Source organism: Tachyglossus aculeatus, chromosome 27 (genome assembly GCF_015852505.1).
Source record: "Tachyglossus aculeatus isolate mTacAcu1 chromosome 27, mTacAcu1.pri, whole genome shotgun sequence".
NCBI classification, from domain to species: Eukaryota; Metazoa; Chordata; class Mammalia; order Monotremata; family Tachyglossidae; genus Tachyglossus; species Tachyglossus aculeatus.
In genome coordinates, this window is record NC_052092.1 from 5,781,567 (window position 1) to 5,794,046 (window position 12,480).

The following is a 12,480-nucleotide window of genomic DNA, read 5'->3' on the forward strand; positions in this document are numbered from 1 at the left end:
TCCTCCTTGTGATGTCACAGAGGGGCCGTTCGACCCTCCGATTCTCGGCGTTTTGGGGAGGCGCGATCCTCCGACCGTCCCGTTAAATGTGGGCCGGTCGCTTCCAGTTCCACAAGCCCCTAGCGGGCCTGGGAACCCGCAAACCAACTGCCCACTCGATGATTCACCTCCAAAGTAGTAATAATAATAATGGTGTTTGTTAAGCGCTTACTATGTGCCAGGCACTGTACTATGCGTTGGGATGGATACAAGAGAAGCAGGATGGACACAGTCCCTGTCCCACACGGGGCTCACAATCTTAATCCCCATTTTACAGATGAGGTGAGGCATGGCAAAGTGAAGTGACTTGTCCAAGGCCACCCAGCAGACAAGTGGTGGAGTCAGGATTAGAACCCATGACCTACTTACTCCCAGGCCCTGACTCTAGCCATTGTGCCATGCTGCTTCCCAGGTAGCCGGGACGCCCAGTCAGACCCCCAGCCTCCCCATCTGCCTCCTCCTACCTTGAGAAGCAGCATGGTGTAGTGGATAGAGCATGGTCCTGAGAGTCAGAAGGTCATGGGTTCTAATCCCGGCTCCACCCCTTGTCTGCTGTGTGGCCTTGGGCAAGTCACTTCACTTCTCCGGACCTCAGTTGCCTCATCAGCAGAATGGGGTTTGGAGACTGTGAGCCCCGTGTGGGACAGGGACTGTGTCCACCCGATTAGCTTGTATTCACCCCGGTGCTAGCACATAGCACGCACTTAACAAATGCCAGTTATTATTATTGTCCCCATCTAGACCCCAACCTTGGGCCCTGTGAGCAGGGAGCGCACCTGTAGCCCCAGAGGATTTTCTGGCCCTGCCCCGATACAACCCAGACGTGGGGGGCAAGGAGACGAGTCCCACCCTAACCCGTGGAAGAGGACAGGTGAGAGGTAGGAGGAAGGGGCACCAGCTGCCTCACTTGGAGAGTCAGAGGTGGAGAGGGGCAGCAGGGAAGCACCCTGGGCTAGGTGGGGCACTGGCTGAACTGGGCAGCAGTGGGGTTTTGTGTTCTTACCCTGCTGTGACCATTAAATGTTGATGGACTGGGGAAACTCAACCTTTACCTGACTGGGATGCCCCCACAGCCCAGGGTCGTGCCTATTTTATAGTGAAGGAGATTGGGGCCTAGAGGAGTTCAATGACTTGCCCAGAGTCACTCAGCAGGTGAGTGGCAGAGCTGGAACCTGAACCCAGGTCTTGATTGCAAGGCCCAGGCTCCGTCCACTAGGCAAAACTGCCTAGCCTAAACCATGTGGTTGTGGCAAGAGAACCGGGCATTTCCTCCTTGCATACCCAAATCTGTGTTCGAGGAAAGGCTGACTGCCCCACCGCCTCTTCCTCTCCCATTTTTCTCTCCATGAGCTCGGGCACGCTGTCCACCACGTTGTTCCCTAGCGCCGAGGGCAGGGTGCCAAGTGGTGAATCGGCTGCTGCAACTTGAGGCAAGGTAAGGCAAAGTGCAGCTTACCCTGCCTTCTCCTCCAAGAGGCCTTCCTTGACTAAGCCCTCCTTTCCTTTTCTCCCACACCCTTCTGCGTCACCCTGACTTGCTCCCTTTATTCATCCCCCCAGCACTTAAGTACATATCTGTAATTCATTTAGAGTGATATCCATCTCCTGCTTTATACTGTAAACTCGTTGTGAGCAGGGAATATGTCTGCTTATTGTTCTATTGTACAGTGCTTAGTACAGTGCTCTGCACAAAGTGCTCAACAAATCCAATTGAATGAATGAATGAATTTAGAGTGGAAGCCCCCAGTGGGCAGGGAACAACAGGTCACTGGCTTCCCGAGCACTCAGTGCAGTGCACTGCACAAACTGAGCGCTCAGCAAATGCTACTGCCACTGCAGCGTGGAATCACTGGCCTCGACAGCAAATGGGACACCCCAATCTCAAAGTGCTGGAGAGTGAGTGGGCCTTAAAACTCAAAGCCTTTATTTATTTCCAAAGGGTACGAGCGCGCTGTGGCAGGAGGGCAGAGCAGGAGAGACAGAGGGGAGGTGTGACCAAGCGGCTCTCGTCCAGCCCAAGGAGGAGCGAGACAACGGAGAGCTGTGCTGGAGGTGAGAGGAGGGGGGGTCCACTATGGGCCAAGCATGTTACCAGGTACGAGAGGACTGGCGACAACAACATCCCCCTCACCTCCCAACCCCCACAGGCATGTGCATCAACCAGGCCCACATAACGACTGGTCTCCTCATTTCCCGTTGTCCAGGTCATGTCCAATTCTGGTTCTCTGCCAAGCTGCTGTCCAGGATCGCAAGGGTGGGCTTGACCCAGAGTGAGCGAAACGAGGACCCAACAGGTTTTGGTTTCCCCAGGCCCCCAGTGACAGGGCTGGGCCAGTGACTCCTCTCCTGTAGGCACTGTGGCCGCGGGGCACCTACACCCAGAAATCCCTCGGCACCTGGCCACAGGCAGGAGAATGTGGGGGGTGCCCACTGGCCACCCTCGAATCTCGGGGGGCCTGGCTGGGTCCGAGGATGGATCTGGTGGTTGGGCCGGCCCCCAGTCTCGGGGGGCAGGAAGGCTGGCAGGTGTTGTGGAAAGAGCCCCTGGTTGAGAGACGGGATGTGCAGTTATGCTGCCCATGCCCTCTATATCTGAGACCTGGTGGCAGTTGCAGGCGGTGAGCACAGTCCACTATCACCACATCTGCCAACTACCAGCAGCTCCCTCGCACAGGACTCTAGCTGCCGAGGTAAACATTTCATTTTCTATTAAAACGGGTGGGGAGGGCATTTTTGCCCCGGAACAAGATGGAAGCCTCCTGTGTTGTGCTGGGCAGCGGGCCACGGGCGAATCCTCCCTTGCAGGAGCGCCAAGGACACTGGGGTGGGCAATGGAGCCAGTGGACGGTCGAAGCCCGGCCGTCCCCCGGCCTGCCTGCCGTCACCCGGGTCCGTGATCGGTGCAGGCTCACAGTTTGGCCTCCCTGGGGCTCAGCTACTCGCCGCTCCCGGGTGCAGAGGCTTGACACGCGCCAGCCTGGACAGGCCGAGCCGGAGACTCTGGCTTGGAGACTTGACGGAAGCACTCGGTGTTGGGGGACAGAGGCTGCGGTTTCCTGATGCGGCTGGAACAGGAGGGACAGAGCTGACTGGGGGGGGCCCCCTTTCAAGTGCTTACTGGCCGACGGGGGAGGCCGACTGAAAGTCTTCCAGGGAGGGGAAAAGCAGGCTAAAGTTGGAGTGAAATTGCAGAGTGCCTAAATGCTGAGACATGGAGGGAAGGTTGTGACTTGGGAATGGAGGGCCTCCTGCAGGAGAGGGGATCTGGGGGATTTTCACTATGGTCTGCTGGATCTGAAGCAGGGAGGGAGTGACCAAGGGGCCGGAGGTGGGGGACGTCAGAGAGAGGGACCGTGAGAAGGTTCGCCAGAGCGCAGGCTGGGGAGCAGCAGAGAGGACAATTGAGTAGGAAGGAGAGAGCCTGGAAGCCAATGGTCAGGGGTATTTGCTTAAGTGAAAGAAATGGAAGCACGGGGGCTGTTGAGGAGGGCAGAGGCTCAAGCTGCATGACATTTCGAGAAGGAAGTCCAGGCTGTCGGGGGCAGCGAGGACTGCAGCGGGGAGAGGCTGATACAGTGTCTAACCCAGAGGTGACCCGAGACATGCTGTAGAAGCGTGGCCTCTGGTCAGCACACAGGTGGCCCCAGAAGCTGCCGCCCGGCAACTCGGGCGGGGGTGGTGGTAAGGTGGCCTGGGCCCGGACATCGGACCACTTTCGGGGTCAGAGAGAGGGGACTGAGGGCACCATCCTGGTGTTGGCGCGTCGCACCTGAGGTCGTGCTTTGGCTGGCAGGAAAGACCATACCTGGTGGGACCCACTTGGGCCTCCGGTTCTCAGGAGAGGCGCAGGAGGCTGCCGGCAGCTTCCTTGCCGGCTCGGATGAGACACGGGTCCCGTTCACCACAGGCTTACTGGGGTCTCGGACCGACACGGGACCTTCTGAACTGGCTACGGTCACTTGGGTGAAAACGAAAAAGAAAAATGAAAATTCCCGAGACTAGCTCATCCCGCCCACCGCACAGTTCACAACTGTATCCAGCATGTGTATGTGTTTGGCACCCAGCTCAGCAGTTCAGGGCCTGCTCGCTTACCCGAAACCTTAGACTTGGACTTAGTGACTTTCCCCACTTTCTTTTCTGTGGGAACCTTGACTACAGCACTCTTCTTGTTCCGTCCTCTGGCTTTGTTCCTCTTCACTGAGAAGTCTTCATCCTCCTCCTCCTCCTCGCTGAAGTCCTCATCCTCCTCCGAGTCTTCTGGAATGAAAGGAGAGAGGTTCACCCTGGGCAGGCCTGCTTTCAGGCTGTCTCTGGTTGGCCTCCAGCCTGGATGTGCTCGGCTCGGGGTATTTAACCCAGGGATGGCTCTGCACGGTCCTCAGTACCGGGCGTCCGAGCCATCTCTGCCCTCTGCTGATGTGGATGTTCCCTGAGGGCAGAGAATGTGTCTCGTGCTTCTGTAGTTTTATCCCAAGTGCTCAGCATCTGCTATTGCTACTGCCGCTAGAAGATCCGGAGGATCACAGCGACAGCTTCCCGGGGATGACCGCTTCTCGCGTGCCTCAGAACCTTGGAGCTCTCTCTGGGTGTTTGCTGACCACCCCGTTCAGGTAGCCCTGTATCGGGAGGACAACTCCCGGGCATCCAGGAGCCTTCGAACAGAGGGCTCACTCCCGTTGCCTTCTGCGGTCCCCCTCAGCCCACCCTCACCTGCCCTCCCCCAAATCGCCACTTCCCAAAAGCCACCCAGCCTGGGGCTAGCTCAGGGCAGAAGCCCTCTTCCCTGGCTACAGTCCAACAGCATAAAGCAGTTCAGGGGGACCCAGGATACCCCACGAGAGAAGAGCCATGTAGGAACCGGAGACCACTGAACCTCAACAACTCCCAGAAAAACCTGCCACCCTAAACCCCTCAGTGGAAATATAACCGGCCCGGGCCAAGCCTTAGATTTCACATGCCAGCAGCAATTTGCCGCTACAGGACCAAGCTGGTGTGGAACAAGCATGCCCCCTCTGTCTTTCTCTCTGGCCAGAGGGAAGAAGGCCCCTCTCAATCAATCAATCAATCAATCAATCGTATTTATTGAGCGCTTACTATGTGCAGAGCACTGTACTAAGCGCTTGGGAAGTACAAATTGGCATCACATAGAGACAGTCCCTACCCAACAGTGGGCTCACAGTCTAAAAGGGGGAGACAGAGAACAGAACCAAACATACCAACAAAATAAAATAAGTAGGATAGAAATGTACAAGTAAAATAAATAAATAAATAAATAGAGTAATAAATATGTACAACCATATATACATATATACAGGTGCTGTGGGGAAGGGAAGGAGGTAAGACGGGGGGATGGAGAGGGGGACGAGGGGGAGAGGAAAGAAGGGGCTCAGTCTGGGAAGGCCTCCTGGAGGAGGTGAGCTCTCAGTAGGGCCTTGAAGGGAGGACGAGAGCTAACTTGGCGGAGGGGCAGAGGGATTGGGGGCATTCCAGGCCCGGGGGATGACGTGGGCCGGGGGTCGATGGCGGGACAGGCGAGAGCGAGGTACAGTGAGGAGATTAGTGGTGGAGGAGCGGAGGGTGCGGGCTGGGCAGTAGAAGGAGAGAAGGGAGGTGAGGTAGGAGGGGGCGAGGTGATGGACAGCCTTGAAGCCCAGGGTGAGGAGTTTCTGCTTGATGCGCAGATTGATCGGTAGCCATTGGAGGTTTTTGAGGAGGGGAGTAATATGTCCAGAGCGTTTCTGGACAAAGATAATCCGGGCAGCAGCATGAAGTATGGATTGAAGTGGAGAGAGACACGAGGATGGGAGATCAGAGAGAAGGCTAGTGCAGTAGTCCAGACGGGATAGGATGAGAGCTTGAATTAGCAGGGTAGCGGTTTGGATGGAGAGGAAAGGGCGGATCTTGGCAATGTTGCGGAGCTGAGACCGGCAGGTTTTGGTGACGGCTTGGATGTGAGGGGTGAATGAGAGAGCGGAGTCGAGGATGACACCAAGGTTGCGGGCTTGTGAGACGGGAAGGATGGTAGTGCCGTCAACAGAGACGGCACGCAGTACTCACCAGCTGTGAAGTCGGACTCAGAGCCTTTTGATCCACCTCCTGCCGGCGGTGACCGTGAAGGCGCCGGGCTTTCAGCCCTTCCTTCTTGCTGCTGAGAACCATCCCCCGGAGTAATTGCATCCAGCCCTACAGGACGAGTGGCAGGAAATGAGGACAGGGCACCCGGCTCCTTACGCCAGGTGAGTTTGGGTCTGCAGAGATGCGAATGCAAGCCCAGGGCCCTGATTCTGGGAAACCCGCCCCTCAACTTCTCCCTCTTCCCCCAGCACCAACCCTCACCTCCAGATCACCAAGGGCTCTCCCCCCAGGCCCCTCTGACCTAAGCAGTCACCAGCGACACTGCAGTTGGAGAGATGAGGGAGATGCTGTCCTGGGCTCTGCTTGGCTGCATCATCCCATTTCTCAGCACCTGGGAGGCAGGAATCCCCTTGTGGTCACATGATCCCGCCCGAGGTAGGCACGATGGTGGTTGGGGGTCCCCTTGGAGAGGCTGCCCCCCGCCTATCCCCCTTCCCCAGGGAGGGGCTGTGACCCCCTTGGGCCTGAGCACTTCTGGGACTTCTCCCCTCAGTGAAAGCTCCTAGATCTTTCCTGCCCCAACTTGGATTCTGGTCCTGGGTGGAGTTATTCCAGGTAGACATGGGAGGGGGTTGCCACCAGAGTGGGCATGGAATTGGCTCCAGCTCCGAATTCCCCAATGATTTCCCACTCTGCTCCCAGCAGCTTCCCAAGGAACAGGAGCTCCGGAGACCAGGCTCGGCACTCTCCCCCAGGCCATGGCCAGGCTGGCTCTGGGGACCAAGTTTCCATTGCTTCCCGGTAACTTCTTCTTTCACTCTTCTCCCACTCCCTTCTGTGTCACCCTGATTTTTCCCCTTTATTCACCCTCCCCACCCAGCACCACAGCACTTATATCTGCCAGTTCTGTTACACTGTTATATCAGGAACAGAGGGTCAGTGACACAGGAGCAGAGGATGGGCAGGAGCCGACAGGAACAGCTGTGCTGCTCCCACCCTGGAAAATGGTGCTTGGAGCTGGCCTTGTGAATTCAGACCCAAGGCTTTCTCTTTTGTGTTGGCCAGGCCCCCCATTATGGGGGAAGCCAGAGCCTTAAATTTGTACCCAGAAAGACTGACAGACAGACACACACACACACAAAACACACAATCTTTACCTTGAGATTCCTGCAGGCCAGCACTGCAAGCAGACGGTTCTTTCGCTGACAAAGCCAGGGCAGCCTCTAAGCCTCTCTGGAAGAGCTTGTCATCTAGTGACACTCTGCAAAAACACACACAGCACACAAACACCGTCAAGAGGTTACAACAGATCTGGAGCGCAGGTATACTGGAAGAGTTGGACCAGAACCAGCATTTGAATATACCAGTCACCTCTGTCCCTGCATGGCAACAGAACAGCCCCCCATCCCCACCCCATGGCTCCCTGAATTGGGGCGGGAGGGACAGAAGCGGGCTGAGAGGTAAAGAAGTCTATGGTCTGGAAAGTTCAGGGACCCCATCCAAAATGGACCCCCCCCAGCCCAGTTCTCCCCAGTGAGACATAAACCAATTAAAACTCTATTTCTGTTTGGTCTCCTGAGCCCCCAGAGAAATTCAAACACCCCCAGGTGCTCCCATCACCGCCCGCCGATATACCTGGGAAGAGCCACTGGCCACCCTCTCACCTCTTCCCTGAGGCGGCAGGTGAAAGTGGGGCCTGCTCCTTCTGGGGCCTTTTCAGCTTGGGCTTTTCCTGGCTGCCTCGGTCTCCCTCCTTCAAGGACAGCCTTGATCTTTTGTTTGACGGGGCAGCCGAAGAAACAAAATCGTCGTCGTCTACTCGAGGGAAACGGGAGTGGAGGAGGAACGGTCAACGCTCCAGAAACGGTCCTGGAAGCGGGACTGACAGGGACAGGCTGAAGGCAGGGATTATCATTCTTTATTGCTGCATCGTACTTTGCCAAGCGCTTGGTACAGTGCTTGATAAATACGATTGATTGATTGAATGAATGAAGGAACCGGCAAGCTTCGTATTTATTCTTAACTTCAATTATCACTGATTCAAGTGCCAGACAGCAAGGGGTTCAAGAGGATCCCCCAAACTGTACCCTGCTGGGGCAGGTGCTGTAGGCTGGGTTGGGAAGAGGTTTAGTGGGGAATGGGAGGACTTACCATCATTATCCGAGTCTCCAAACTGGGAATAATCAACTGCCTTCTTGGCCCTAGGAAGGGAACAGAGACTATTTACGTTTATAGGCACCAGTACAGCCCACTCCTTTCGATGTCTCAACACAGGTCAAAAGCCCCAACACTCACTTTATGGGGAAATGGCAAAGAAGGAACCCTACGTAAATATTGGTTTTTGGGTAATTAGGGATTTGTTAGAGTCTCTTTGAAAGGAATGTATTCAGACCCTTAATTCGTGTGAAAGAACGGAAGGCATCCAGGCCCACCCTTAGCCATGATCTCGTGGTGGGGGACACCCTGGCTTTGGTTGGAGGACATCGGTGCTAAGGTTTCAAAGAGGGCTGGACGTCAGCCAGGAGGTTGGGGCGGAGGGACAGAGCTGGAACTCAGGAGACCTGTGTTCGAGCCCCAGCTCTGCCATCTGCTTGCTTTGTGGCCATAACCTCTGTGGGCCTCAGTTTCCCCCTCTATAAAATGGGGATGAGAGATCGTGAGCCCTGCGTAATAGTGATATTTGTATAGCGCTCACTATGTGTCAGGCCCTGTTCTAAGCGCTGGGGTAGATACAGGATAATCGGGTTGGACATAATCCCTGTCCCACACAGGGCTCGCAGTCCTAATCCCCATTTTATTGGTGAGGGAACTGAGGCACTGAGAATCAATCAATCCATCGTATTTATTGAGCGCTTCCTGTGTGCAGAGCACTGTACTAAGCGCTTGGGAAGTACCCAAGGACACACAACAGACAAGTGGCGGAGCTGGATCTGGGCTCATAACCTTGGCTCTACCCTGGGTCCAACCCGATTTGCTTGTATCGACCTCAGCGCTTAGTACAGTGCCTGGCAGTACATCACTCAATAAATACGGTTGAATAAGTGGCACATAGTAAGTGCTTAACTAATACCACTATTATCTTCTAGGCTGTGACCCACTGTTGGGTAGGGACTGTCTCTGTGTTGGCACCTTGTACTTCCCAAGCGCTTAGTACAGTGCTCTGCACACAGTAAGCGCTCAATAAATACGATTGAATGAATTATTACTGTAGTGTTTGGCTCACAATAGGTTCCGAATAAGTGCTCTATTGACTGGAGGGACAGAATCGGGGAGAGGGGCGATCCAAACATCGGTGCAGGAACAGAAGGAAATCTCCTTGACCCCCTCCAGGAGGCCTTCCCAGATTGAGCCCCCTTTTTCCTCTCCTCCTCCCCGCCCTACCTCCTTCCCCTCCCCACAGCACTTGTATATAGTTGTGCATATTTATTACTCTATTTTACTTGTCCATATTTACTATTCTACTTGTTTAGTTAATGAGAGGCGCATATAGCTATAATTCTATTTATTTTGATGGTACTGACACCTGTCTACGTGTTTTGTTTTGTTGTCTGTCATCCCCCTTCTAGACTGGGAGCCCATTGTTGGGCAGGGACCGTCTCTATATGTTGCCAACTTGTACTCCCCGAGCGCTTAGTACAGTGCTCTGCACACAGTAAGCGCTCAATAAATACGATTGATTGATTGATTTTTCCTCTCTTTCGTTCAATCGTATTTATTGAGCGCTTACTGTGTGCAGAGCACTGTACTAAGCGCTTGGGAAGTACAAGTTGGAAGCATATAGAGACGGTCCCTACCTCCTTCCCCTCCCCACAGCACTTGTATATATTTATACAGATTTATACTTGTACATATTTACTATTCTACTTATTTTGTTAATGAGGCGCATATAGCTATAATTCTATTTCTTTTGATGGTACTGACACCTGTCTACGTGTTTTGTTTTGTTGTCTGTCTCCCCCTTCTAGCTTGTTGGGTAGGGACCGTCTCTCTATGTTGCCAACTTGGACTCCCCGAGCGCTTAGTCCAGTGCTCTGCACACAGTAAGCGCTCAATAAATATGATTGATTGATTGATTTATACTTGTACATATTTACTATTCTATTTGTTTTGTTAATGAGGCACATATAGCTATAATTCTATTTATTTTGATGGTACCGACACCTGTCTACATGTTTTGTTTTGTTGTCTGTCTCCCCCTTCTAGCTTGTTGGGTAGGGACCGTCTATGTTGCCAACTTGGACTCCCAGGGCGCTTAGTACAGTGCTCTGCACACAGTAAGCGCTCAATAAATACGATTGATTGATTTATACTTGTACATACTTGTACATATTTATACTTTATAGTTTTACATATTTACTTTCTATACGTGTACATATACGTATAAATACGATTGACTGATTTATACTTGTACATACTTGTACATATTTATACTTTATACTTGTACATAGTTACTATTCTATTTGTTTTGTTAATGAGGCGCATATAGCTATAATTCTATTTCTTTTGATGGTACTGGCACCTGTCTACGTGTTTTGTTTTGTTGTCCGTCTTTTAGACTGTGAGCCCACTGTTGGGTAGGGACCGTCTCTAGATGTTGCCAATTTGTACTTCCCAAGCGCTTAGTCCAGTGCTCTGCACATAGTAAGCGCTCAATAAATACGATTGATGATGATGATGTATATATACATGTATATATGTTTGTACATATTTATTACTCTATTTATTTTACTTGCACCTATCTATTCTATTTATTTTATTTTGTTAGTATGTTTGGTTTTGTTCTCTGTCTCCCCCTTCTAGACTGTTAGCCCACTTGTGGGTAGGGACCGTCTCTAGATGTTGCCAATTTGTACTTCCCAAGCGCTTAGTCCAGTGCTCTGCACATAGTAAGCGCTCAATAAATACGATTGATGATGATGTATATATACATGTATATATGTTTGTACATATTTATTACTCTATTTAATTTTACTTGTACCTATCTATTCTATTTATTTTATTTTGTTAGTATGTTTGGTTTTGTTCTGTCTTCCCCATTTAGACTGTGAGCCCACTGTTGGGTAGGGACTGTCTCTAGATGTTGCCAGCTTGTGCTTCCCAAGCGCTTAGTCCAGTGCTCTGCACATAGTAAGCGCTCAATAAATACGATTGATGATGATGATGTATATATACATGTATATATGTTTGTACATATTTATTACTCTATTTATTTTACTTGCACCTATCTATTCTATTTATTTTATTTTGTTAGTATGTTTGGTTTTGTTCTCTGTCTCCCCCTTCTAGACTGTGAGCCCACTGTTGGGTAGGGACCGTCTCTAGATGTTGCCGTACTTCCCAAGCGCTTAGTCCAGTGCTCTGCACATAGTAAGCGCTCAATAAATACGATTGATGATGATGATGTATATATACATGTATATATGTTTGTACATATTTATTACTCTATTTAATTTTACTTGTACCTATCTATTCTATTTATTTTATTTTGTTAGTATGTTTGGTTTTGTTCTCTGTCTCCCCCATTTAGACTGTGAGCCCACTGTTGGGTAGGGACTGTCTCTAGATGTTGCCAGCTTGTGCTTCCCAAGCGCTTAGTATAGCGCTCTGCACATAGTAAGCGCTCAATAAATACGATTGATGATGATGTATATATACATGTATATATGTTTGTACATATTTATTACTCTATTTTACTTGCACCTATCTATTCTATTTATTTTATTTTGTTAGTATGTTTGGTTTTGTTCTCTGTCTCCCCCTTTTAGACTGTGAGCCCACTGTTGGGTAGGGACTGTCTCTAGATGTTGCCAGCTTGTGCTTCCCAAGCGCTTAGTACAGCGCTCTGCACATAGTAAGCGCTCAATAAATACGATTGATGATGATGATGTATATATACATGTATATATGTTTGTACATATTTATGACTCTATTTTACTTGTACCTATCTATTCTATTTATTTTATTTTGTTAGTATGTTTGGTTTTGTTCTCTGTCTCCCCCTTTTAGACTGTGAGCCCACTGTTGGGTAGGGACTGTCTCTAGATGTTGCCAACTTGTGCTTCCCAAGCGCTTAGTACAGTGCTCTGCACATAGTAAGCGCTCAATAAATACGATTGATTGATTGATTGTTGGGTAGGGACCGTCTATGTTGCCAACCTGTACTCCCCGAGCGCTTAGTACAGTGCTCTGCACACAGTAAGCGCTCAATAAATACGATTGATTGATTGATTGATTGAATACGCACCGCACCGGCCGCGCCATGACCAGGCCCGGAGGGGCCCCAGCGCGCTCCCGCCCAAACTCAAACCCCGGGGCCGGAAGTGGATCCCCCCACTTCCGGCTCGCGCGCGGCGGCGCGTGCGCAGT

The 12,480-nt window shown here is 51.6% G+C and overlaps 1 protein-coding gene across 3 annotated transcripts; it reads right to left on the reverse strand.

The window, feature by feature from the left end:
* Positions 1 to 1,940: 1,940 nt before the first annotated feature.
* RAD51AP1 (RAD51 associated protein 1) lies at positions 1,941 to 12,428 on the reverse strand. 3 transcript variants are annotated; one of them, XM_038767938.1, is made up of 9 exons: positions 12,359 to 12,428; positions 8,266 to 8,315; positions 7,779 to 7,929; positions 7,272 to 7,375; positions 6,416 to 6,505; positions 6,097 to 6,222; positions 4,132 to 4,293; positions 3,845 to 3,997; positions 1,941 to 3,104 (listed from the first exon to the last, which is right to left on the reverse strand). In XM_038767938.1, the coding sequence occupies exons 1-9, from the start codon at positions 12,373 to 12,375 to the stop codon at positions 2,971 to 2,973; spliced, it is 987 nt and encodes a 328-aa protein (XP_038623866.1). In that variant the 5' UTR covers positions 12,376 to 12,428; the 3' UTR covers positions 1,941 to 2,970. The 3 variants fall into 3 exon arrangements, with proteins under 3 accessions (XP_038623866.1, XP_038623865.1, XP_038623867.1); XM_038767937.1 differs by having other exon boundaries at positions 4,132 to 4,296; XM_038767939.1 differs by lacking the exon at positions 6,416 to 6,505 and having other exon boundaries at positions 4,132 to 4,296.
* Between the last annotated feature and the right edge of the window lie 52 nt (positions 12,429 to 12,480).

Coding starts and splice junctions, on each gene's coding strand:
- RAD51AP1 (XM_038767937.1), bottom strand. Junction 4,297..6,096: donor TGAGTCCGACTTCACAGCTG/GTGAGTACTGCG, acceptor CTTTCATTCCAG/AAGACTCGGAGGAGGATGAG. Junction 3,105..3,844: donor GCCCAAGTGGGTCCCACCAG/GTATGGTCTTTC, acceptor CTCCTGTTCCAG/CCGCATCAGGAAACCGCAGC.